The sequence below is a fragment of the Erinaceus europaeus genome, chromosome 10 (assembly GCF_950295315.1).
Source record: "Erinaceus europaeus chromosome 10, mEriEur2.1, whole genome shotgun sequence".
NCBI classification, from domain to species: Eukaryota; Metazoa; Chordata; class Mammalia; order Eulipotyphla; family Erinaceidae; genus Erinaceus; species Erinaceus europaeus.
This window is the reverse complement of record NC_080171.1, coordinates 25,229,732-25,257,209: the sequence shown is the minus strand read 5'-3', so window position 1 is coordinate 25,257,209 and position 27,478 is coordinate 25,229,732. Positions and strand designations below refer to the sequence as shown.

Below are 27,478 nucleotides of genomic sequence, written 5' to 3'. Positions count from 1 at the left end.
TGAACCTCCTGGAATGGAATTAGAGAATACCATGAAAGGAAAGGTCTCACCCAAGTGATGAGGCTGAAGGGTTGGCATTCCATGCCTAACGTGGTATGGTACTTATTGCATTGATTAGGTTGGAATCGGCAGATGCAACATCATTTGGCCTGACTTGAGAGAAGCATGCAGGGAAGTAAGCCTCACCCCAGATGTTCCAGGATTGGGGAGATATAGGCTCTATAGAGGAAGTGGGAGGTTCCTGCTGTCTTAGGGTTTAAGAAGACAATAGATAGTTATTGCAATAATCACATTGTTTGGCAATTGGGTTAACTTTGAAAAATTCCTTTGTTAGGATTTGCTGTATCATACACACCATCACCATATTTTATGTCCTTTGACATTATTTGCATATAGCTATGCCACTGGTTGCTTTTGTTCTCCCTGGACGAAGTTTTTAAGAGAGTCAACATATCAGACTCAGCCTATGCATTAAAAAGACTCAGTCTGTGCTTTAAAAAGTTTGAGACATTTGATCAGTTTCCCCCCCCCCCATATAACTTAGTGGTTTATATGACTACAAATTAATAGGAGTGTACATAAACACCATTCCCACCACCAAAAGGCCCCCCCCCCCCCACCGGGAAGCTGAACATCCACCCTCACCCTCCACCCAGGGATTTTACTTTGGTGCCCTACTACGCTCTACTACACTTTTTTTTTTAAAGCATTTAAAATCAAGACGGGCATTTATTAATAGTTTTATACTCTATAGACTATGAACACAAAATGGTGAAGTTATGCTTCAGCTATCAGCATCAACAAAAATCTCTAAAATAATTATGTAAAATATAGAAAATTAAATATCAAGCTTTAATTTTATTGATACCTTAAATTCCATTTTAAAATTAACTTTATTGATAGCCTTAATTTTATTTTTACTTGAATTATCTGTTTTGTTTTACTAGGCAATAAACTTGTGTATATCCAGTTTTATTTTAGTTCCTTAATTTTTAAAAATCGATTTAACATTGGTTTGAAACATCATAAGACTTTAGGAGTATACTTTCTCACACAAGGATATATTTGAGAATTTTAGTTCTTTGACCCAGTTGTCCTCTTAAATCCTGGAACTAAGAATGTATGGCCTCTGTCACAGAGTTACCTTGAACACAAAATAAAATGATAATGTCCCTGTAAGAACATTTGGAGCCAGGAGTGCTGTGGCATTAGGTATTAGGAGAGAATTTTTGCGCTCTGGGGGGCGAGTGGGGAGCCTCTGGCCATGGAAGGGGTTCACTTGCTGGGTCCAAAGGGTATGAGATGTTCGGCTGTTTGTCTAAGCTGACTGGTTAAAAGTACATTTGAACAGAAGAAGTTGTAATGTAACTGGACTCTGTGTATATTGAAAAACCCCTCTTTGCTCTTTCCTCACTTCAGGTTTGTCCTTTGAGTCAAGACAAATATTTGTCGAATAGCTCTGAGTACAAAAGTAGTGTGTTAGGGAGCTGTGAGATACAGAAGGAGAGCCATTTTCCCGCGGAGTGTACGGTCTCCCTGGAGCGCTCGAGCAGGATGTATATAAAGGGAGATGCCTGGTGAGTTTAGGTGCAGAGCACAGTCTGGGCTGACAAGCAGGTCTCAGGAGGAAGGACTTAAGCTGAAAGGATGAAAGGAGGCAGTTCAGGTTGGGGAATTTGGGCAGTTTGGGTGGTTTGAAATGCTTATGGTAGGGTCTGAGAGGATGTGGAATGACAAAAAGATTCTTTTTTTGGTAAATTTTTTCCTCAGTGATTTAATAATGGGTTGCAAGTTAATAAAACCGTAGGGTATAGTTTTTGCTAGTGTAAGGAAGACTGCTCTTTTTGTGGAGTGTTCAGGATGGATCCCAAAAGGTTAGAAAGCTGCCTGTCAGATTTCTCTTCATAGACTGAGCATTTTGCTTCTGTTACCCAAGTGGACACCAGACATGTTGCTATTATTATTATTATTTTATAAAGTGGAAACATTGACAAGACCATAGGATAAGAGGGGTACATTTCCACACATTGCCCACCCCCAGAGCTCCATATCCAATCTCCTCCCTTGATAGCTTCCCTGTTCTTTATCCCTCTGGGAGTATGGACCCTGGATCATTGTGGGGTGCAGAAGGTAGAAGGTCTGGCTTCTGTAACTGCTTCTCTGCTGAACATGGGTGTTGGCAGGTCAGTCCATACTCCCAGCCTGATTGACAGTATTTTTTGAATAGTTGGATTGGATGGGAAGTTCACACACCTTGTTTTCCCAGTTGGGAACTTTGGAAAGCCCCAGGTTTGTGTCAGAGTAGTGGGAGACTACACGTTGTTAGCTTCTCTGGTTCTTTAGCCCTTCCTCCCACAGGACAGGCAGCTCTTGAAATACTGATGAGTACCTTGAAAGTACTCATCAGTATTTGCTTATTTTTATTTGGATTAGAGAAAGCCAGTCTGTAATAAGTCTAACATAAGCCATTCCATTTTCTGAAACTCCAACTTTTTCACTTGAACTGGTAATTTATCTCTGCTTTCCTTTCTGGTATCAATTTTCAATATTTTGACCAGAAAATAGCAGGTCTGAGAGGTTTATATCTTCCATAGAGAGTAACTCATACTTAAGTAATTCTGCATATTAGGAAGATACCTGTGTGGCTTATTTCCTATAAAGCTCACTAATTATGTGAGTTTATAAAAAAAAGAGACTGTTTAGATCTTTATAAACAACAACCATGTTCTCTGTACTCACCTTTTTCTGCTTTAACGGACTAGGAGGTGGACTAAGGTAGATGAAGGCCAGCCCCAGTGTGCTGTCCTGTTTTTGTTTGTTTTGTTTTTTTAAATAATATTTATTTATTATATCTTTTTTTTAAAAAGTGTTTATGTAGTAATGAGAAAGAGAGGAGGAGAGAAAGGAAGAGAGAACCAGACATCACTCTGGTACATGTGCTGCCGGGGATTGAACTCAGGATCTCATGCTTGATAGTCCCATGCTTTATCCACCGTGCCACCTCCCAGACCATTAATTTATTTATACCACAGGTCCCAGCACCACTATAAGTTGGGGTGGGTGGAGACCAGAGCACAGCTCAGTTCTGCCATGTGGTAGTGCTGGGGGTTGAACCCAAGAGCCCTGGAACCTTAAGCATGCAACCTGATACATTACCATTGTGCTGTATCCCTGGACTGGCCTTAGGTTCTCAAGAGACTTGTTGGTTACCGCAGTGGGGATAGTTGGAGAATACTACAAAGAGATCTTTCCTCATGCCAGGTAGAAAAGAGAGTTGCCTTCACTTGTTCTAAAATTGAGTTGAAGCACATCTAGGGGAAGGGATGTGGATAAGAAGTGCAGAGCAGAATCAAAGAGCTTTCAGTCCATACTTTCCAACTCTCTTGTGTTTTTTGGACTGTTTTCACCCATGAACTTTAAGGTTTTTATAACGGCAATACCAAGGGTATATACCAAATTGAAATATTTAAAAATCAAGTTATGGTGCCGTCAAAGCAGTTCACTTAAATAGTGTGCTACTTTGCTATGTGGGTGACCCAGTTTCAAACTCGGCCCCTACCACATTGAAGGAAGCTTGGGTGCTGTGGTCTCTTTCATTCTCTCTGCTTCCCTGCCTTTCTGTCTCTATCGGAATTTTTTTTTTTTTTTTTAGTAAGTAAAGTAAAATAAATAAAATGACTTATGCTACTATGAAGTAATAAAAAAATAGCTGGAAATTAGGATAGGCTGAGAAATCTTAGTTTTTCATCACAGTTCCAGAATATCTGCCAGCTTTACAGCTAACTCTTTTGGTATTCAAGCAAAATGCCATCCTTAACTCTAGGTTTCAGGTATTCTGTGCGTGTGTCACCTCAGATGGCCAACCGGATTGTGGATTCAGCAAGGAGCATCCTCAACAAGTTCATACCTGACATTTACATTTATACAGACCACATGAAAGGAGTCAACTCTGGGAAGTAAGTATCTGTGTGTTCTTGGAGCCTTATTGCAAGGTACACTGGCCTTTTTCGTGCTGCTGTTCAGATTGAAGTTAAAGCTGCCAGCTGTGAGATTGGGAAGGCAGAGGAAGACACTGTTTCAGAGTTAATTTCCTTCTGACTTACTGCCAGTATCTCCGGTAGACATCTTTTGAATTTCTGTCACATGGAAAACATTACATTGGTCAGATCTGAGAGAAGAATCCAGTCCCTAGCCTAGGGGAATAAAGACCTAACTATTAATAAACAGTGCTGCAAGCTTTAAATCCCATCTGTACTCTGCTCCCCCCACCCCACACAATAATAAAAAAATAAAGAAAATCAGAATAAACAAAGTTTTCCACCCTGAGTAAATAATAGTTTAGGGAAAAGAGATCCTTTGTATGTCTAAGCGCCATTTGACTTTTCTCTCCATCAAAGGGAAGAACATTCTTATAGGCAAAGAAAGTTATTGTTGTAAATTTATAATTGATTTAAAGCCTTTGTAAAAATATTACTTTAGAAGAGAAAAAGTTTTAAAAAAATATTTATTCCCTTTTGTTGTCTTTGTTGTTTTATTGTTGTTATTGATGTAATTGGATAAGACAGAGAGAAATGGAGAGAGGAGGGGAAGACAGGGGGAGAGAAAGATAAGACACCTGCAGACCTACTTCACCGCTTGTGAAATGACTCCCCTGCAGGTGGGGAGCTGGGGTCTCAAAATAGGATCCTTACTTCAGTCCTTACCATGTGCACTTAACCCACTGTGCCCAACTTCCGGAGAGAAAAAGTCTATGGTGATTCATTTCAGGCTTTAGTTGAGAAATTGGTGGGGGATAGAGTGAAAGAGATAGATACAGAGATGCCTATAGCCCTGATTCATGCAAGTAGGGACCAGGGGCTTGAACCCAGGTCCTTACACACCATAATATGTGCTCTTAACCAGGTATGCCACTGCCTAGCCCCAGAAACCATTTTATTCTTAAGTAGTACTCATCTTTTTTCATAGTTATTCCATCTGAACTTTTTTTTTTAAATTCAACAAAAGAAGGAAGTGGGGGGGGGAAGGAAGGGGTTAGTGTGTTTTGAGGTCTTTGACCTTTATGAGGCCAAAAGAGAAAGATGAAGGCAATTTCAAAAATGCAGTGATGGCCCATAGTCCAAAGTTAAAAAGGTGGTGATATCAGAGATTAAAGTCAGGGGAAGGGTTTGAATGCAAAGCTGACCTTTCCTTCTGGGAGTTAGAAAGGCCAGTGATGGTCTCAGACCTTTGATATATCACTCAAATTATCACCAGTGCTCCCGCCCCTTTTATTATTGCTATTATTATTATTATTATTATTACTTTTATTTATTTCATAGAGACAGCCAGAAATCGAAAGGAAGGAGCCACACCTGAAGCACTGTTTTAATACTCAGGAAGCTTTCCTCCTACGGGTGGGAAGCAGGGTCTTGAACCTGGGTCCTTGTGCACTGTAACGTGGAACAACACGTGGAATAAGTGCAACCACCACTTGGTCCCCCCAGTGCTTCCTCTTTCATACCAAGAAGGTGCTAATGCTTGCAATCCTGGGTGACTGTCCAGATGAAAAGGTCCCATACATACATAAGCCACTGATGAAATGCCTGGCACTTCATGGGTGCTACAGAAATGGGGCTGGTAAAGAACTACAGAAATGGGGCTTCTATTCTTCCCTTTCTCTGGGGAAAAGCGACAACAGACAGCTGGGGGTTGGGGGGAGAGAGGTAGGTAGAAGTAGTGACTGTGAATGGCCTAATATTGCTGGTGCCTGTTCTGCCCTAGCACTGCCAGAGGTTGGTCAAGAATCAAGCAGACCAGCTACAGTGTGACTCATTACAGTGCCACTGACATAGCTGACCTCAAGTGGTCCTATGTTTGTTGATGGTGAGATGAAAGCTTACACATGGGAGTCGGGTGGTAGTGCAGTGGGTTAAGTGCACATGGCGCAAAGTGCAAGGACTGGCAGAAGGATCCCGGTTCGAGCCCCCGGCTCCCCATCTGAGGGAGGGGGGTGCCTCTTCACAGGTGGTGAAGCAGGTCTGCAGGTGTCTATCTTTCCCCCTCTGTCTTCCTCTCCTCTCTGTTTTTCTCTGTCCTATCCAACAACGATGACATCAGTAACAACAATAATAACTACAATTAAAAAAGAGCAACAAAAGGGAAAGTAAATAATATTTAAAAATAAAAAAAAAAAGAAAAAAGAAAGCTTACACATAAATCAAGTTGTGGGCACACAGTCGACTTATGGAGCCATCAAACTTAAACTCCATTTTAAAAAAATTACATGCTAAGGACTAGGGAAATAGCATAATGGCTATGCAGAAAATTGTATTGAGACCCTGAGGTTCCCAGGTTTAATCCCTCGTACCACTATATGCCAGAGATGAACAGTGCTCTCATCTCTGTGTGTGTCTGCCTGCCTGCCTGCCTGTCTGTCTGTCTCAGTAGATAGATAATAGGAAGGGGGATTGCCTATACTGTTTCTGCAAAAGACTTTCATGCCTGAGGCTCTGAAGTCCCAGGTTTAGTCCCTGCACCACTGTAAGCTAGAGCCAAGCAGTGCTCTTGTTTAAAAAAAAAAAAAGCAGTGTCCCCAATTCTCAAGTTATAGATGATGAACAGTAACTTCTGTCTTCTCTTATGAAACTATATAAAGTCTTGGATAGGTGTTTTTTTCTCTTCAGAGCAGGGAGTCAGGCTTATTGAAATCTGGGAATGAGAGTTGCTGTTGTAGCTGTGCCTGGGAGACACAAAGGCCAGTAGTTCTTGGTGACCCATGCCAGTTCATTTTGATCCTATTTTTGACTCTAATGATTTGCATTTTTAATCAATACCTTTACTAATCAGAAAGTTTGGAAGACTGTAATTTGCAGATTGTACTCTGCACGTTGTTAATGAGATTGCCTGGTGGTCAGCTGCTTTGCCAGCATAATTTAAAATAGACTCGATCAGATGCACATCCCATACTGGTTGTGGGTGGGGACTGAAGTCCATAAAGCTTAAATGTACTATTGTCATCTGTAAGACAAGTCTAATATTAAGTGGGAAGAATCTTGACCAAATACAAAGTGCACTGTAATAACCAGTATGGGTGCTTCAGAAATTTCACATTCATGAAAACATTTAGATGTTCCTGGGGAATGCTGGCAAGTGGGTTAAAACAGGCAACTTCTGGCTCTCCTCCCATTCCATTTTCTTCATGCATTTTTGTGTTGCCACTGTTTTTCCTGCTCAGTTGGATGCCCTTTCCTTCTTCCTGGTCAGGGAACTAAAAGCCAACTTGACACTGCTATAATGCTTTTTTTTTTTTTTTTGCTATAATGCTTAATGATAGGTGAGTGGCCCCATATTAGATCATGAAGCTTGACTCTGAGTTCCCCTGTCTCATTGGCCTCCTTCCTTAATAAGGGGGGGGGGTGTCTTATTAACCTTTGGCTACGTAATGCTTTAAAAATCTTATGAATATTTATAAAAAGGAAATTAAAGACTGGTCATTAGAGTTTTACTGTGAGCTTATATAGTGCATTTGAGACATCAGTATATTTTATAATGTTACCTATACATTATGGTTTTATACAGATTTTTTTATTTCCGTCTTTTTTTGTATTTAATTATTGGGGAATTAATGTTTTACATTCAACAGTAAATAGAATAGTTTGTACATGCATAACATTTCCCAGTTTTCCATATAACAATACAACACCTATTAGGTCCTCTGTCATTATTTTTGGGTCTGGTTTTATACAGATTTTTTATTCAATGAAATAGCATTTATTTGTTTATTTTTCTTTTATTTGATAGGACAAAAATTGAGGGTGGTGGTGGGAGGTGGCCCACGTGTTTGAGTGTACATGTTAGAATGCGCAAAGACCTGGGTTTGATCCCTCAGTTCTCACCTGCAAGGGGAAAACTTCACTAGTGGTGAAGCAGGTCTGCAGGTTTCTTTCTGTTTCTCTTCCTCTCTATTGCTTTCTTCCTCCTCAATTTCTGGCTGTCTCTATTCAGTAAATAATAAAAATACTATGGAGGGGGGAAAGAGAAATTGAGAGGGGAAGAGGAGATAGAGACACCTGCAGACCTGCTTTGCTGCCTGTGAAACATCTCCCCTACAAGTGGCGAGTGAGGCTTGAAACCAGTCATAGCCTATATATCTATATATATCATATGCACCATCATGGATAAAAGACAGTATGTACAGATAGGATGTTAGTAAACTATAGATAGGGGCCAAATGTAGCACATTAAAGATTCTAATCTAACATTCCTTGAGCCTTAAAAGGCGCGGCTGTGTGCAACATTGAGTGATTTTAACCATGTGCAGTAGACAGGCCATACCAACTGGAAGTCCTTGGTTTTCCAGAAACCTGCTGCTGCTCCTGGTTCAGTCTCTCTGCTATAAATTGTTTCAGTGTTTCTGAGGTACCAGGGTAAAATAAAGCCAGGGCTCAGTTGCTATGGAATTTGATCCATCATTGCCCCAGATTTCTTTATTTCATATGAGATAGGGTGTGTGTGTGTGTGTGTGTGTGTGTGTGTGTGTGTGTGTGTGTACACACACGTACACATCAAGGATCAAACTAGGAACCTTACTTATGCAAGTTCTGTGCGTAACTCAGTTGATGTATTTCCTTGGTTGAAACAAATTCCTGGGCCAGTTTTGTGTTGGATGCAGATGCACAGAGCTCCACAAACTTTTGGTGTATTGCTGAACTATCTATCACCAGTACTTTTCCTCATTTATATCACAGTAGTGTTAATGCCTGCATCCCTGGGTTCCTGTAGAGATGAAACGCTCACACATGTAAACTGCTCTGGAGGACCTGGACTGTCTTGAGAGGACGCAGGTCTGTGTTGTGATTGTGTGTGGACTATACTGCTGGAAAGCTTTTCCTGATGAAAATTTAGTTTTACAACCTTTTTTTTTTTTTTAATATATTTGCCTCCAGGGTTATTGTTGGGGCTTGATGCCTACATTACAAATCCACTGCTTTTGGCAGCCATTTTTTCCATTATATTGCCCTGTTGTTATTGTTATTGCTGTTGTTGTTGCTGGATAGGACAGAGAAATTGAGAGAGAAGGGGAGAGAGGGGGAGAGAAGATAGATACCTGCAGACCTGCTTCACCGCCTGTGAAGCGACTCCCCTGCAAGTGGGGAGCCAGGGGCTCGAACTGGGATCCTTACGGTGGTCCTTGAGCTTGGTGCCATGTGCGCTTAACCTTCTGCACTATCACCAACCACCCTGAAAATTTATTTTTAAAGGCACTGTGCACAGTAGCCTTCTTGTGTCTGATCTAGAACATTTTGTGGAGAGGTCTTTATTTGTAATTTTTATGGACTAAGCTTGTTTTGTGCCAATCAGGCTGTCATATTTTAACTCTTGGTAGTCAGAAACTCTTATATTTGTCATGGTTTCCCATGGCACCCCTAGTTTCTGGTCCAAGGGAGCTTTTCCCTAAATGTTTGTTAGGTGCTAGAGTGAACAAGTCAGCTTTGATCCTGGACAAGAAAGAGGGCATTCAGTGCTAGAACTACCAACAGGAGAGGGAGTCAGGCGGTAGTACAGTAGGTTAAGCACACATGGCGCAAAGCACAAGGACTGGTGTAAGGTTCCTGGTTCGAGCCCCTGGCTCCCCACTTGCAGGGGAGTCGCTTTACAGGTGGTGAGGCAGGTCTGCAGATGTCTCTCTTTCCCCCTCTCTGTCTTCCCCATCTCTCTCCATTTCTCTCCTATCCAACAACGACAACATCAATAACAACAACAATAATAATTACAACTAAAAACAACAAGGGCAACAAAAGGGAATTAATAAATAAATATTTTAAAAAATACAACAGGAGAGAACATGGTACCAGCTTATTGATTATATTAATAGACTTTTGAGTGTAGGAATAACCCCTCAGGACAAAAACTCAAGGGTGTGCCTTATTGAGCTCTTTGTGGTGTATCTGGCGTATTCTTCTTCTTCTAGCGTTTGCCCTTCTTCCATAGCCAGTCAACAGCGTCAGGTTGAGCCTGATGTAAAGTTTCGAGATCTCCTTTGAATCTGGAGAGGTGGCAGTCGTTGACTATGTGGGTCATAGTCTGTCTGTATCTGTAGCCGCAGGGGCAGTTCGGGTCATCTCTGGCTCCCCAGCGATGGAACATAGCGGCGCACCGGCCATGGCCTGTTTGATAGCCCAATGTTCTAGCGAAGAGCTGTAAATAGGCTACTTATCCTTTCTGGAGTGGTTGTAAGCGACTGCTGTGGTGCAGAACACATGTAGGCTTCGGAACCTGGAAGAGCTGCATTTGACACACATCTCATTTTCTAGTTATGTGGACTTGATGCAAGTTGTTTGGATGCCATCAGAAACATTGCTTATCTGCTCTTGCCTTTGGGGGCGCACATGAACTCCACTCTGTTGCCTCTGCTCACTGTCTGTTTTTGAATCCTCAGGTCTCCCGGCTTTGGGTTGTCACTGGTTGCTGAGACAACCAATGGCACCTTCCTCAGCGCTGAACTGGCTTCCAACCCTCAGGGCCAGGGAACAGCAATGCTTCCAGAAGACCTGGGTCGTAACTGTGCCAAGCTACTGCTTGAAGAAATCTACAGGGTATGTCCCCAGTCTCTGCAGGTTCTGGGAGAGACGCCATCAGGAAGCAGTTGTCTCTCATTTCCTATTCTTTGGCAACTCTCTTCCTCTTCCAAGGGTTCAAGCAAAGGAATTAACCCTCTCCTCTCTGTTAAGTAATTTAGCAATGAATTAGTTTAGTGAATTGTCCTAGTCAGTGAGCAGAGATCCAGACCGTATCCAGACCCACTGGGTTTTGGGACAGAGAACAGTAAGTATTAATGGTGAGGAGCAGAAGGGACCGGAATAGGGCGTTAGAGTAGGTTGAAGGTCAAGAAAAAGCAACATTGACTCGGTATGATGGTGACTGGCAGTTGAAGAGGATACACTGCTCTGACCAAAGTGAGCACCATCTCTTGTCTCTCCATGTTGTCGTGTGGGAATTGGGGGCTTAATATTTTTTCTGAGAAGCTAGAATCAACAGGCGAGGTTTTGCAGTCTACTCTAGAGCATTGAAGAAGGATAATGTTAGGGGAAGGCGAGCCTTTGTCAGAGCTTCGTAGGGATTGTGGAAGACGGGAACACAGGACAAAAGAAGGGCAACATGACACTGAAACTGAGATGTCACCAAGGGCCATTGTGCAGTGCTGGTGTGAAGCAGCTCAGGCCCACCAGGAGCAACCTAACTTCTCACTGCCCCTGTGTTTTCTTTATTAGTCCCTAAGAGCACCTTGCACTCATGCGCATGAGCACCTTTACTGTTTCTGAAAGACAGCTGAAGTAACCTAAATTACTCGAGGAAGAAAATGGGAGGGAAAGGAAAATATGGTGGGAAGAGTCAGGTGGAGTTGCTTGAAAAAAATGTATTCTCTTAAGATATATACTTGGCTAGAGGAGACTTAAAAATCTGGTTCTAAGATCTTATTTTATTTTAATTATTATTATTTTTTTCCCCTCAGCCTCTGCCTTACCTTAGCCCTGCTCAGCTCTGGCTTATGATGGGTGGCATTGTGGATTAAATATAGTCCCCCGCATTCATTGCTATCTCCTCAACCTTCTAAAATTTGTTTTAGTCTGCTCTATATTTTATATCATGAGGGCAAAACTGGGCTGCAGCACCTAGGCCATATGATCTTTTCACTGTTATAGATGCTTGGCTAAGCATTCTGGAACTGAGCACTAATAGCAAGAACTATAGGTGTTTGGTTTGCTGTTGGATGGTGTAAATTGTTTTCTCTCCAGCCAAAGAGCTTTTGATCTTTGTATTTATTCTTGGCTATTACTTTTTTTTTTTTTTAAAGATTTTTTAATTTATTTATGAGAAAGATAGGAGAAAGAATCAGACATCACTCTGGTACATGTGCTGCCAGGGATTGAACTCAGGACCTCATGCTTGAGAGTCTAATGTTTTATTTACTGCGCCACCTCCCGGGCCACTCTTGGCTATTACTTAACTGGTTTTTTTTCTGAAGTCTCTCTTATTAGGAAAAAATTATATACAAACTAGGTGAAATAAAATCGTTAAGGTGGTAAAGTGGTGATGTTATTTTCCTTCTAATTCTTCATCTTGCCACTTACTGATTTTTGTGGTAGGGTGATAATATTTACATTATAGGTGTCTAAAGGCATAAACCTCATAAAGGAAAACAGCTTATAGTGTGATCGAGGAGGAGTCACAGTGGATAAAACTTTGGACTTTCAAGCATGAGGTCTCAGGTTTGAACCCTAGCATTACATGTGCTAGAGTGATGCTTTAATTCTTTGTCTTCTCCTTTTCATGATAATAAATAGATCTTGGGTAGAGGTAGATAGCATAATGGTTATGCAAAGAGACTCTGATGCCTGAGGCTCTGAAGTCCCAGGTTCAATCCCCCGCACCACCATAAACCAGAGCTGAGTAGTGCTCTGGTGTTGCCCTTGTTGTTTTATTGTTGTTGTTGTGGTTATTATTGTTATTGGTGTCATTGTTGTTGGCTAGGACAGAGAGAAATTTAGTGAATATAAAAAGTGGTCAGGAAAAAATGTGAGTAAAATGATTGGGTTAACATGCTAGTTACTTAATTCAGGAAGATTTTCATCTTAACATCTGTGAGAAAAAAAAGCTCTGTGTTGTATATATCTCCCTACATAGCTCCTGCTAGAGCTTATGCAGGTTTCTTTGGTCCTTGGTCACAGGCAGGTTGGCTGGCTGGCCTTCTGCCTGGCTGCAGTGACCCTTCTGTTTCTAGTATATCCTGGGGAATTGAAAGTATCGTGTTACAGACCAACCAGTAAGAGCCTGTGAGTATAGCTGGATTGTTGGTTTTATATCTCTAAAAATAGCAGATTATAAGCTTGAAGGTGAAAACCTGTCTGTCTACAAGAGGCACACACACACACACACACACACAAGTAGTCTGGATTAGATTATTATTGTTTTACTTTACTTGAGTTAAGTTCTACTTGAAACCATTTCATCGTGCCCAAACCAGGGTTTTCTTCCTCTTTTTTAAATCATTAAGGTGTGTGTGTGTGTGTGTGTGTGTGTGTGTGTATGTGTGTGTATGTACACACACATGCACGCGTGTCTTTGTTCTTTAATTATAAAAGGAAGAACACATACTTAAAAAAAAAAGAGGATCTGGGGCCCAGTGGTGGTGCATCTGGTTGAGCGCACATGGTACAATGTGCAAGGACCCAGGTTCAAGTCCCCGGTTCCCACTGGCAGGGGGAAAGGCTCGAGTGGTGAAGCAGAGCTGCAGGTGTCTCTTTTCCTCTCTATCCCTCCCTTTTCCCTCTTGATTTCTGGCTGTCTCTGTCCAATAAATAAATAAAGATAATAAAAAATTAAAAAAAAAAAAAAAGGGGAGTCAGGTGGTAGTGCAGTGGGTTAAGTGCATGTGGCTCAAAGTGCAAGGACCAGCATATGGATCCCTGTTCAAGCCCCCAACTCCCTACCTTCACAAGTGGTGAAACAGGTCTGCAGGTGTCTATTTTTCTCTCCCCCTCTCTGTCTTCCCCATCTCTCTCCATTTCTCTCTGTCCTATACAACAACGACATCAATAACAGTATTAACCAAAACAATAAAACAAGGGCAACAAAATGGAATAAATAAATATAAAAAAAAAAAGAAAGAAAAGATCTATTTACTAATGAGGAGAAAGAGCGGGTGGGAGGGAGGAGGGAGAGAGAGAAACCAAGAACCAGAGTATTGTTAGCTTATGCAATACTGGGACTAGAACTTGGGACCTCATGCTTGATAGCCCAACTATTTGTCCACTCGTGGGCTTCAACACTGAATGCGTTTACAAACAATTCTCTATAGGTCCACAATTGACAGGGCTTGAATTCCTTCCGAGGGTGACATTTGTTTTTACCAGATTTCTCCCCCAGGCCCCATTTATTTTTATCAAAGCCTCTGACTTAATCTTTTTCTTGTTTCATTTCTTTGCTTACCAAAATGTCTTGATTCTGTTCTAGGTTTTTTTGGACCTGCTTTTTTTCTGTTCATCTTTTAGAAATTATTTTTGCTGCTTCCATCCATGACTCTTTCTCTTGGGCTATGCCCTCTCCCCAACATCTGGGTTAAGTATATTCACAGCTCTGTTGCTGGTCTTAGTACTTACCCTCAAACACTGATCTAATCTGCCTGTGCTCACAGACCTTCACTCACTTCTCATTTTCTGGAGATAAAGTCAGAATTCTTGAGTCAGTGTGTCAGCCCCACTTTCTTTCTGCACGTTTTTATATGGCTCCTTGTAGCAAGCATGCAAGCTCTGTCAGACCCATCTCTCTCCCGTCCTCTTGCTCCTCTTCCCTCTTCATATCCCTCCCATTCCTTTTTTTAAATTTAAATATTTATTTATTACCTTTTGTTGCCCTTGTTGTAGTTATTATTGTTGTTGTTGATGTCGTCATTGTTGGATAGGAGGGGGAGAGAAAGACAGACACCTGCAGACCTGCTTCACCGCTTGTGAAGCGACTCCCCTGCAGGTGGGGAGCCAGGGACTGGAACCGGGATTTTTACGCCGGTCCTTGTGCTTTGCGCCACCTTTGCTTAACCCCCTGCGCTACCACCTGACTCCTCTCATTCCTTTAAGGCCTGCTTGGGCCCCCACCTTTCCAGAGCTTTTCTCTGTTGCCAGGTAAATAACACCCCCTTTTCCCACTGCCTTGACAACCCAGGGTGCCCTTACCCTCCAGCTGCTGCATGGTTTTGGTTTTACCTTGAACTGTTTCCATCTCTTGCTTGTAAGTTTCTGTTTGTCTCTGCTCATCTGTGCAAGGAGATTGAGGAAACTCAGCACAGGATTCTCTCCTCTTCTATGGAGGTACCAGGCATTATTCCATGATGTCCTGTAGACAGACCCCTATATATTTGTTGCATTAACATTGGATTTATTAAGACAGTAAAAATCACCTGAGAATGGTGGGATAGAAACAGGCTGAAATCTCATGAACACACAGTATAAAGCAAATGTTTTGTTGGCTGTCATGTTCTCTGTGGGTCAGGTAAAGTTGTATTTACATATATGCTATAACTCTTCTTGTCTTAAGATTTTCTCAGTGAGATAATGTTGCATTTTTCAAGTCAGGTGATTTAGGGAAAGCCATCATAGAGGTTAGCAATAGGATATACTCCCTTGTGTTCTTACTCCGTTGTCAGCACTATTAAGTGAAGTTTGCGTGTGTGTGTTTCAGAATTGATTTATTCCATACCCTACATGCATGAAAATGGGAGGGAGCTATACCTACATAAATAGTGGGTGGTCATCTATTTTATTCCCACTTTTGAGAGAATCTGACCTGGGCTAGTGGGTGATGCACCATAGTGGAAACTAGATCAGAAACTAGTGACTTTCATCTGTTATAATTGATTTCACTAACTTTTAGTTTAACTCCCTGTAGTTGAACTAAGGATTATATTCATTTATTTATTTATTATCTCAATGTGCATTTTTCTGATAATGAGTAATGTTGAACTTTTTTTTTCCATAAATACCTTTTCTTTTTTATTAGCAATGCAATATTGATTTACAAAATCACATGTCAGCAGGGGTATAACTCCACACCGTTCCCACCACCAGAGTTCTGAATCCTAAATCCCTCCATGGCAAACCATTGCTGTTCTCCCAAGGTTGCAGGCATGGGGTAACTGTCATCTGTACAGCTATCCGTCTACACGTGAACATATTTGCCCCTGTTTTCTCCCAGGCCCAGTCCTCTCTTCCCTTCCAAGCCACACATAACCCTATTACTACATCTAAATATTTCTCTCTTCCTCTCTTTCTCTCTCTCTCTTTCTCTCTCTCTCTCTCTCTCTGGGACCTGATGGAGCTAGCGTTCACAGTCCTCTTATCCTCTCCTATCACTTTTCCCCCACTGGGAGTATGTTTTGGGGTTGCAGAAGGTAGGGATTCTAGCTCCTGTAATTGCTTCTCTGCTGAAATTGGGTGTCGGCAGGTTGATTCATATCCCCAGTGTGTTTCTGTCTGGAGAGGTGAGGTTCCAGGACACATGGGTGAGGTCGTCTGCCCAGAGAAGTCAGGGTGGAATCATGGTAGCACCTGCAACTTGCTGTGTGAAAGGTGACAGGACATAAAGTGAGACAGAATGATTAATGAACAGGGACCAGAAAGTAGGAACAGAGCAGTTGAGATTAGGGATCTTGGCCTGGAAGAAAGCTTGGAAGTCCATTTTAGACTTGTTTCTTGAGGCCCATGGCTATGGTAGTTTTTGCTTGAGTTTGATAGCTAGCATGAAGTTGAATAAAACCATTGTCTGAGAAAATGGTGTCAGAGTAGACTAGAGAGGACTAGAGAGTTGGATTAGGGGGGAAAGTAGCTCCCATTCTTGAAAAAAAATCTGTGGATAGAATTAACTATTTACCTCTATCCACTTGGTCCAGGGCATGCATATATAATATATTTGGCACCAGAGCCTGCATAACCTCTAAGCCCCTATTGGTCTGAACTCACAACTGAAGGTCACAGATGGGAACAGTGCAGTCTGCACTTACTTCAGGACCAGTCTTCCTTGACTGTCAGGGCAGGATACCCCATCCCCCCTTCAGAGATTGGGGCAGTCCCTGCCATAGCTGCTCTATGGTGAGGGCAAGGTCCTGGGAGGGCCCACAGGAGGGCTTGTGATGACGTTCCTTATAAAAGTGACCATTGATGGTGCAGGGGGGGATCCATTAGGCCCATCATATTTGTGTGGGAATCCAAGGATTCCCTGACTAGGGCCCCAGATGGTGAGGTGGTGTGATACTGACCAAATGGGCCATTATTAAGTGAGCCTGTCCTAAGGGTCATTTTTAAAAGACCCATGTTGAAGTCTAGGTGGTGTTGCAGTGGCTTAAGCATTGGACATAGAAGCATGAGGTTCTGAGTTCAGTCCTGGATGTTGCGTGTGTCAGAGTAATGCTCTGCTAATCCTCCCCCTCCCCCAATTCTACTCTATTAATAAATAATTTTTTAAAAGACTTACATTTTTGTATAGTTTGAACTTTACACTCTGCTGTGAATTCTAACACTCCAGGTATCTGTTTCTGTCTTCTTCCCTCAGCTATGTTTGTCTTCCACTTTCTGGTTGGTACAATGACCAATCTTTGAAGTGTTTCTGTTTACAGGGTGGATGTGTGGACTCAACCAATCAAAGCCTGGCTTTGTTGCTCATGACTCTTGGACAGCAGGATGTTTCCAAAGTACTGCTAGGACCACTCTCTCCGTACACGTGAGTTGTTTTCTTTCTTTCCTTCATCTTTTATTTTTGGGTAGTTTTATTGAATAGAGACAGAAATTGAGAGGGGTGTTGTTTTCTTTCAGCCTCATTATTCTGTCTAGTTTAATCTCTGGATTTCATAAAGTAGCAAAGGTATTGTACTATGCATAGCCTATCACTGAACACTTGTTTGATCTGATTCTGAACTATGCCAGAGGTTGTCAGTCTCGACCTGTTGTTTTTCTTCTTCTTCTTCTAGCGTTTGCCAATTAATAAGGAATACATATGCCTGTTTTTTTGTGATTTGGTGTCACGAAATTTGTGTGATGCACATTCTACAATGCTTTTTGTCTGTGCTTTAGATTTTATTTCTAGCATAGGAAAGATCAATTTTATTTACTTTGGTATAGTTCATTCTACTATAGCTTGGACTTTGCTAGGGTTTTGTTTTTTTTTTTTTAATTCTTTTTCCTTTAGCTGTGCCAAAAAGGACTATGTTTTTGTCTAAGATCATAGGTAATGAGCAGACTAGAAAGATGAAGAAAAAGACTTGTTTGATATAAAGCTACTAGACTAATAGAGGTGATTTTGCAGTCATTGGATGGTATCAGAACATGATTTAATACTTGAGTGCCGCCAAGGTGTGAATCAAAGCTAGCACTCTTCAAAAAAAGCACAGCTGGTCTGAACACTTCAGTTATTATAAGCATTTCCCAGTGATAATAAACAATAAAGGTTGATGCAGACAGACAACTTGAGCGCTGACTTTTCTATGCACATGTGCTTCTACCATGGTCACGGTCATTTGTGGGAGGGATTCCCCAAGGAGATTTGAGACTGAACTGTCCTTTTTCGGTTATCATGGTACCGATGCTGTATATCTGAAAGGTACAGTACTGTGATAACTGAAGAATGGTAGTGCCATCACATTGAGAAGGGGCAAGTACTGCCCAGGGCAGGGACCATCACACCGTGATGTGACAAAGAGATTTGTGGGGTGTGTGTGTGTAAGTAAACTAAGAAGAGCTTGGATGAGATTCTTTGGGAAACTTTTTTTCCTTAATTTTTGATTTGTGGTTTTTATTAGGAAGTGGGAGAGAATATATTCTGTTAGCAGCGGAGAAACACTGATAAGCGTCAAGCTGGTGAGCGTCACTTTATCTCCTGATAACTTGCGGAAAGTTTTTCATGGGACAGGAAACCCAAAATTGAGTCATCGGAATGGTAAACAAACATCAAGAATCCACGTAGTTGAAATAGACTGTAGCAGAGGCATCTGGGGAGAAGGTGGGAGTTGGGAACAGAGCGCCCATACTGTCTCCCATTGAATTTGCCAGGTGCAGTTTATGGGCCGGTAGCACCGACTGTTATGCCTTGTGCAGCGTTTTGATCACTCTACTGCCACTTTTTCCACCTCTTCCTTAGGGCAGCGGAGGGCCTGGCCTCTTACGCAGCATGAGTCAGTGTCTGGAAATGTGTGTGACCATGGGGCATAGGCTTTGGCAGAACATTATATGAAAAATGAAGTGTATATTTTTATTTTTCCTTGACTATTTTGGGGATGAGTCTAGAGACACACACACCCCTCCTTTTTTTTTTTCTTCAGGTTGGCTTTAGGCCTTTGTACATTTTCATCTGCTTTACTTTTCTGTATGTTTCTGTATGTCAATTACAAGGCAGGGTTCAAACTGCAGGTGACAGGGCTTTGCGGCATTTAAATCGCTTCTCAAACATCAGGTGGAGTGGTGTCACGCTCGCTCACAGAGAGCAGTTAGGCAGCTGAACCCAAACAGCAGTAGGCCTGGCCAGTGCTTCCGTTTTCCGTGGCTTTTATCTCATTCAATCTTCACACTGCTGTGCTTCAGATTAGGACAGCCCAGCACCCTTGATAAGTGCCTAACATTTAAAAAAGTTCCTGTGTCCTCCTTGACACAGCTCCCTGCCAACACGTTCACTACAAGGCCTTATCTTCTGGAAACCTTGCCTCAAGTTACTACATTTCCTGAGTAAACAGTATCTCCTTTGAGCAAAATTTCACAAGGGCAGGATGAATTGCAAAAATCGCCTGTATTGGGACTTGAAGCTAGTATTTGTAGGACGTCCTTCCTCTGGGTTACCTATCACCCAGGCTCTGTACAGGAGGAATGAAGGAGCAGAGAAGGGATGTCAAGGACAGCCTCCCTTTTTTTTTTTTTTGGGGGGGGGGTAGACTGGCAACAGAACAAAGAATTATTTTTAATAATGCTAAATCTGTTTGGGACTCTTTTTGTCCTTTATCATTATAGAAGGTTACAGTGACTTAAAGTAATGGGTAGAGTAGAAGGGAAAGCCCCCCTCCTAGACAAAATGAATATTGTGTTTGTGGGTATGACTGTGGGTGAAAAAGGTAAGAGTGTCGGTAGCTAGGATGATGTGATGGGAAGAACAGTTTGTTCCAGGTGCATTCAAGAGCTTTGTGAGATCAAGCCATCACTTACTTGGCGCACTCAAGGACACGTCTATTTTCTGAAACCTCATATTTCTTTAAGAAACCCAGAAGCAATACCTTCTTTGGTGTAAAGAAATATGTTTCTTCTGACAGTTTAACACTTGAAATATATAAATAACTTTTAAAATTTCCTCTAGAGAATACCGGGACTAAGAAGAATTTACTATTTTAGTGCTGCTTTTTAAACCCTTTCTGGAAAGTAAGGGATCTCTATTCTCTTTTTCTTTGGTCTTACTTCAAGAAATGGCTGGTGGCTTTCTGTGTGCCACTTTGAGAACATATTTAAGTGTGAGATTGTTTGAGAAGGTGAAAAAAATTGTGTTGTCCATCCCCCCACCCGTCCCCTGCCCCTGTAGAATAAAGTAGCAGTGTGTAAAACACTGGTATGTGGAGAATCTTTTTCTGTTGAATTTACTGCATGCTAGGTGACTGTGGTTTCACATTGCCCTCAGAAAGCTTAGTTTTATAGTCTATGGAGGATTTATACACTGTTTAAAGGCGGGGTTACTAGCAAGAAAAATATGTATCCATGAATACTGACATTAGATCTTTCAGAAATGTTGGATTAGAGGCTGCAGCGACCAGAACTGTCTGTGCTCTGCCAGTACATGGCTGTTGGAGTCCAGCCTCTGATTGCAGTTCTGAAGTGTCTTCCTGAGCACCTAGAGAAACTGTTTGGCATCTCTGAGCCTCAGTTTCATTCCTCAAGAAGGTAAATGACCCTTTGGCGACAGAGCAAGACTTAGGCGAGGTCAAGAAGTGTTTATAGTGTGCCAATTAGTGTCGTCCCCCCCGACACACACACACTTATCAGGTTTTCCTAATCCAATATGTGAGAAAGGCAGTTACTATTATACCCTGCATTTCACAGAGAAGTCAAGTCATCCACAAATGAGGTTCAGCCCTGCTTGTCTAAAACCTATCTAGGATTCTGTGTCCCCCACCCCCATTGTTGGATTCCAAGTACCTCCTTTCCTGTGGGAGGGTGCCATGCTGCATCTTCTGAGTTTTTATTTCAAAGTCTCTCAGATGACCTCCCATTTGTTGCTATAAGTCTAAGCCATGCCACACTTCCCCCCTTAATTAATAAATGACCTTTTCCCACTGTTTGTGAAGTACTGGGTAGCAAGAGTCAAGTCCTTGTTAGGCAAGGGTGCTTGGCTGTCCTAATCTGAAGCACAGCAGTGTGAAGATTGAATGGGATAAAGCCACGGAAAACGGAAGCACTGGCCAGGCCTACTGCTGTTTGGGTTCAGCTGCCTAACTGCTCTCTGTGAGCGAGCGTGACACTACTCCACCTGATGTTTGAGAAGCAATTTTAATGCTGCAAAGCCCTGTCACCTGCAGTTTGAACCCTGCCTTGTAATTGACATACAGAAAAGTAAATCAGATGAAAATGTTGACTTTGCTCCAAGAATGAAATTATTTAATTTAGTTATGAAGTCAGCAAGAAGCAGAGAGATAGGCATGGGTCCCAAGCCAGATTTGGCCAAGAATATTCACTCTTGGAACAAGGCTCAGCTGGACTTTGGGAAAGCCACTATTAGGCAGAAAAAGTACCACCTGCACCAAAGCAAAGGATGGGACTTTCAGGTCTTGGTGTATGATGGTGGAGGACCTGAAATTTAGAAATTTTATCCATGTCCTAACAGTGTATTTACTGTAAACTGTTAACCTCCCCAATTAAAAAAAAATAAATAAATAAAGAGCACCACCAGTGTATTTAAAACCTGCTGTGTAATGACAAGGGGACTCCCACCTAAGAAGACTCTCTCCCTGTTCCTTGGTCTTTCTCCTCAGTTGGTCTCCTCTGATGCAATTCCTTAGACCTGAGGAGTCGGCAGTCCCCTTTTCTAGGTGACCAGATGGAGAAGGAGACAGGACCCACTGTTGTAATTTGTGTATGTGGGGCTGCCTAAGAGGGAACTCTGACTCCTACCGTCATATGGTAGCAGACTTCAGAAGAGACTTGCTCCAAGGGGCTGTGTGTAAGCAGTGGGCCAGACAACCTGGCAAGTCCCCTGCAGCTGGCATTCAAAGGGCAGCTGACCAGGAGCCTGATGGCCCTTTGCTGTTGACAGAGGTGGGAATAGTTACACCCCTCTCCTCTTTTTATTGCCACCATGGGTCTTACTGGGGCTTGTCTGCACTATGAATCTACCACTCCCACCGTATTTCCTCTCTTTCCTTCCTTCTCTCCTTCCAAAAAAGGCAGAGAGAAATTGAGAGGGAAAGGCAAAAAAGGAAAAGAAAAAGAGGGGAGCCGGACAGTAGCATAGTGGGTTAAGTGCAGGTGGCGCAAAGCGCAAGGACCAGGTATAAGGATCCCAGTTCGAGCTCTCTCCCCCCCCCCCCCCGCTCCCCACCTGCAAGGGGGTTGCTTCACAAGCGGTGAAGCAGGTCTGCAGGTGTCTATCTTTCTCTCCCCCTCTCTGTCTTCCCCTCCTCTCTCCATTTCTCTCTGTCCTATCCAATAATGATGATAGCAATAACAACTACAATAATAACTACAACAAAAAAACAACAAAGGGGAATAAATAAATAAATATAAAACAAAGGAAAAGAGACACCTACAGCACTGTTTCACTGCTCATGAAGCTTCCCCCTGTAGGTGGGGACCAGGGGTTTGAACCTGTATCCTTGCACATAGTAATAATGTGTGTGCTGCCGCTTGGCCCCCAGTGACCCTTTAAAGAGGCACAGGCAGAATTATCTGTGCTCCAGAATTCTCTGAAACCTGTTTGTAAGATGGGATAGAATCCTTCATAAAAGGTAGGTTGTTGGTTTCATTTTGTTTCTGGAAATAAATCACTTAGTCCAGAAAAATCCTTCAAGTCCCACTTGCCTAAAACTGTTGATCTGAAAAGCTGCTAACTACACCCTCGTGGAAGTCACCAGCTGAGGAGAAGTTGCTCTCAGCAAGCCACGGGTCTCTCTTTTGTCTGGTTGTGTCTGGGAAGGGCAGCACTGAGTATGCTGGTTGGAAGAGAAAGAAAGGGAAGAGGAAGCACTGTGTACTCAGGAGGTGGCTTCTCATGGGGTCTGGGCACAGTGGCAACTGTGAAAGCCTTGAAGCTGTGGGGGTAGGACATGACTTCGTGTCACTCAGTACAGGGATGGGATGAATTTTTATTCTTCACTTGGTTTTCATGTGTGGGACTTAATAGTGTCAGTGGTTATTGCTCAGCTTCTGAGCTCGTGTTTGTTCTTTGATATCTAAGCGACAGGAGATAAAGACAGAAGCAGGGCAACACCACCTTGAGGTTTACCTTTGCTGGGGTCCTCAGAGTCTTCCTCACACTGACAGAGTGGTTGGCAGAGCCAGAGTCATATGTAAGCTGGAACCCACTTTTTTTTTAACTGTTCCAAAGATGTAGATAGACCTACACACTCAGGCCTTCAGGATATCAGAAGCATGCCAAAACCCCTCAGGAATTCTGCCAGCCAGTGAGGGTGTCTGGTTTTTCCAGCACAGTGAACTATTCATGTCGAAGCAGGTTGAGGTGGTGTGGAGATACGTGCGTGTGTGTGTGTGTGTGTGTGTGTGCGTGCGTGCGTGCGTGCGTGCGTGCGTGCGTACGTGTGTTTGGGGGGGGTCCTCTGGAGCAGAGTATATGCCCCGACCTGAATTCCAGCTGAGGCACAGTGAGAGAACAAGCTGTTTTTTCTTCTGAAAGCAGACTAGTGGGTGAGATGGCTTGACTTTTTTTTTTGCTTTGCTGCCAACTTTGCCCACAAATGTGCACTGTTTACCTGTGGATTTGATGTGTTTATTTTCCTTCTTCTTCTTTTTTTTTTTTTTCCCCCTAGGGACAGGATGGGAAGATTGTAAGACTTGGGACAGAGAGCAAAAAGCTAAACATTTCAATTGGTTAATAAAATAGGGAAGCCAGCAGGGGAGCAATTGCCCTCGTATTTGCTAGGAATGTTGAAGGCATTTTTCAAAAATGACCAAACTTCTAAATGCTATTCAGCGCTTCATTTGGAATGTCTTATATTGTGCCTAGCAGGTATAATGAGCTTTAATAATAAGGTCTTACATAATTTACTAAAAGAGAAAGGAGTGTTTATGAAAGCAGCACGCCATAAGCATTTTATTAGTCACCAAAAACAAAGTCAGGGATGCTATGGAAACCAGGGGGGCAGATGGGTAAGGGATGCTGTGTAGGACAGTAGGCAAGTGAGAAGTCATTTTAAAAATGGAAATGAAATAGTGACATTTTAAGTTGGAGAGAAAGCCAAGAAGTGGGGAATTTTTCTTTCACCAGAATTCCTACTCTCCAGGATAGCTTCTGTTGAATCTCTTAACCTCTGACTTGCAGGCCATTTCAGCCAGACTCAATAAGGAAGGAACCCATTCCTCCTAGTCTCCTCTCCTCTCTGATTATATCAGCAAGGATAGAGGTCGAGGAGAGGCTGGAAAAGAGGTGTACCCTTGCACCAGAGTTCCCGTTATGTGGTAGGAGCCTAGGTTACCCTCATGGCAAAGCAGTGCATTATTGAAGTAAACTATTTTGCTAACCCAAAGTTAATATTCTGTTGTAGATTCACAGGATTGAATAACCATAAAAACCACGGTCTAATTATAGAACATTCTTAGCACTCAGGAAAGCCCTTTGCTCATGGCGATGACCATGTCCTCCCACTCCCTGCAGCCCCAGGCAAGCTCTGCTCTTTTTTCTGCTTCTGTAGTAGATTTGCCTGTTCTGACCAGATCATATATGAATAGGCGCATACACTGTGTGGCCCACTGTGACTGACTTCTTTCACTTAGCATTATGTTTTCAGGTTTTTTTTTTCCAATGTTGGGACATACAGCAGTATTCCCCTTCTCTAGCAGAATAGCCTTCTACATTATGTTATCCATTCATCAGTTGATGGACATTTGTGTTCACTCCACTTTCTGACTATTAGAAATAAAGCTGTTAGGAATACTCGTGTGGAAGCTGTTGTTTGGGTGTCTGTTTTCATTATACTTGTGTGTATACCTCCAGAGTGGGTCCTGTGGTGAGCTCGTGTTGAGTGGGAGCACCATTTTACATTCCCACCAGCAGAGGGAGAGGGAAGTTAGTTCCAGTGTCTCATACCTTCACTCACACCTTTGCCATTTTCCGTCTTGTTGGTTATAGCCATTCGACTGCATCTCAAGTGATGACACAGTGGTTTTCCACTTTCATTTCTGTGTGACTAGCCGTGTAGAGCTTATATTTGCTCTGTCTTTTCTTCAGAGAAATGTTTTCTTTTTTTTCCCCTTCTTCAGATTTGCCCATTTTTATACTTTAGCTTATTTCAGTTGCCTATTTTAAACAGTTTTTATTCAACTTTTACTTTGTTTCCCCCTTCCTTTGCTCATTTTTAAACTGTAGTTCTTTTTTTTTCTTTTTTTTCTTTATTGGGGAATTAATGTTTTACATTCAACAGTAAATACAATAGTTTGTACATGCACTGTAGGAGTTCTTGATCTAGAAAAGTAATCAAAAGCTTGGGTACTAGATGGGAAAGGAGCTTTATTTTTTAAAAAAATATATATATATATATGTGTATATATGTGTGTGTGTGTGTGATTTAATAATGACTAACAAGATTCTAAGATAATGGGTACGATTCCATATAGTTCCCACCTCCAGAGTTCCACGTCACATTCCCTCCACTGGAAGCTTCCCTGTTGTCTCTCCCTCTGGGTGTATGGACCAGAATTCTTCATGGGGTGCAGAAGGCGGAAGATCTGGCTTCTATTATTGGTTCTCTGCTGGACTTGGATTTTGGCAGGTCACAGATCCTTTCTTTTAAATACCAAATTCCTTTTTTCATTCCTCCTCCTTTTTTCCCCCTTTGTTTTAGGATAGAGTTTTTGCGGCATTTGAAGAGCTTTTTCCAGATTATGTTTAAAATTGAAACCAAGCCTTGTGGTGAAGAACTCAAGGGTGGGGATAAAGTGCTGATGACCTGTGTTGGCACTGGCTTCTCGAACCTCAGCAAGACCCTCAAGTGATGCCATCACTGGATAACACCCCGACACCTGCAAACACAGCGAATGCTGTAAGGACTCCACTGGGATCATGTTCAGTTTCATCCAGGACAGGATAGACTCTTATCTCAAGGACTTTTGTCAGTTTCCAGTTCAGAAAAAGGCATCATCACATTCAAATCAAATCAAGGCCATGTCTGTGTTCAGCAGTTTCCAGCCATTCTGCCGGTGATCCTGCCATCCCTTTGGAGGTCCTGTTGTGACGAGAACCCCCATGGCTCACCTGCGTAAGAGTCTGCCTTTAGGACACGGCTGGGCTGCTGGAACAGCATCACAGCTCTTGCAACGTCTCTTCAGCCTTCATCCTGGCTTTGGGTCACGGGGCCATTTCCCAAGCTCAGAGAGGCCTTGCCTCCACCTTCTGCAGGGCCTACCTCTTTGTGCCTCAGTTTCTGTGTTGGGATTAAATGTACTAATAAAGGTGGAAGTGCTTTTTGAGTATTGTAGTACTAATGAATACCTGAAATTGGTGTATTTGAAATTCAAGCTTCTTCCTTGTCTTCTGTGTGGACCACTCTCCTGGGGAAGACATTGCTCCCTGCTTGGCTTATTATGTATGTGTTTGGAGGGAATGAATACCTGGGGGGGGGGGGGAGGGGCTAACCAAGGCTGTTGAGGTTTTTCCTAATACTCTAGTTGCACTGTACATTTGAAACAGTCTCGTTTGCAGCCCAGGAGGTAGCACAGTGAGTAAAGTTTTGGAGTCTCAAGCAAGAGGTCTTGAGTTTAATCTCTAGCATTATATGTGCCAGACGGATGCTCTCGATCATATATAAATAAATATCTTTAAACAAACACACACACATTTCATTGTCACAGAAGGCCAGGTAGATTTCATGTATATGAAAAGAAAAATTCAAAATGAGTATTTTCCTCTCAAAGTTACAGTATAAAGACGTTTGCTCTCATGATTTAAAGATCTAAGTGCAACAGTGTCCAAGTCTGGAATTCTTCCCTATTTAAGAGCTAATAAGTTAAGATTATTTCTGTTTTATGGATGCTGGAAATTACGTGAGTGCTTGGGGACAGAGACAAAGAACCTTGTTACTCAGAGCACAACAGACAGCTTCCTGCTTCTGTTGTCCCCTTCCCCCTCCCCCAAGTTCCACAGTGGGGACATGGAGGGCACATCTGTAGGTGCCACATCTGTGGTAGGACTGTGTCACTACAACAGAACACACTTGCTTGGTCACTCTCCAGCTTAGTCTGTAGCAAGCCTGCTCTGCTCCAGATAGAGACATTACAGCCATGAGCTTCACTACAAGGTTTTGGCTAATGGTCAACCACACCTTAGCCGTGCTTTACATGGGCAACAGCTTCACATACCTCTACGATGCCCTCACCCCAGTAAAATCACCTAACACCACCTTTCTGAAAGCATCCCCACCATTAAGAGACACAGGGCTGTACTTCATCCCTCAAGATTGCAAAGACAGGATGCAGCCTGGGAGGTGGGGCAGTGGATAAGGCATTGAACTCAAGCCTGTGAAACCTGGTTCTGAGTTCAGTCACTGGCATTGCATTTGCCAGAGTGGTGCTCTGGCTCACTCTTTCATAAGTAAGTGAATAAATACATAAATAAATCTTTAAAAAAAAACCAGACAGTTATGAGAAAGCATCTAGGTGAAGGCCTTTCCAGCAGGAATATACAGGAACAGACTTTCTCTGGCCCCCTTTCTTGGAAAAAGATAAAAGGTACCAAGAGAACCGACAGGTTCATAACTTTC

General features: G+C 42.4%; 1 protein-coding gene across 4 annotated transcripts in view; it reads left to right on the top strand.

Annotated features, from left to right (window-relative positions):
- Positions 1-27,478, top strand: part of RCL1 (RNA terminal phosphate cyclase like 1) — a 148,575-nt gene that overhangs the window by 41,553 nt on the left and 79,544 nt on the right. For 3 of the 4 annotated variants that reach the window (XM_007521412.3, XM_060199320.1, XM_060199319.1), the window contains 4 exons: positions 3,831-3,956; positions 10,418-10,574; positions 17,144-17,247; positions 25,565-26,189. In XM_007521412.3, coding sequence (XP_007521474.1) covers positions 3,831-3,956; positions 10,418-10,574; positions 17,144-17,247; positions 25,565-25,715 — 538 coding nt within the window. In that variant the 3' untranslated portion in view covers positions 25,716-26,189. Of the gene's footprint in view, positions 1-3,830; positions 3,957-10,417; positions 10,575-17,143; positions 17,248-25,564; positions 26,190-27,478 lie in introns of those variants that run through there. The other variant, XM_060199318.1, reaches the window with a different exon arrangement.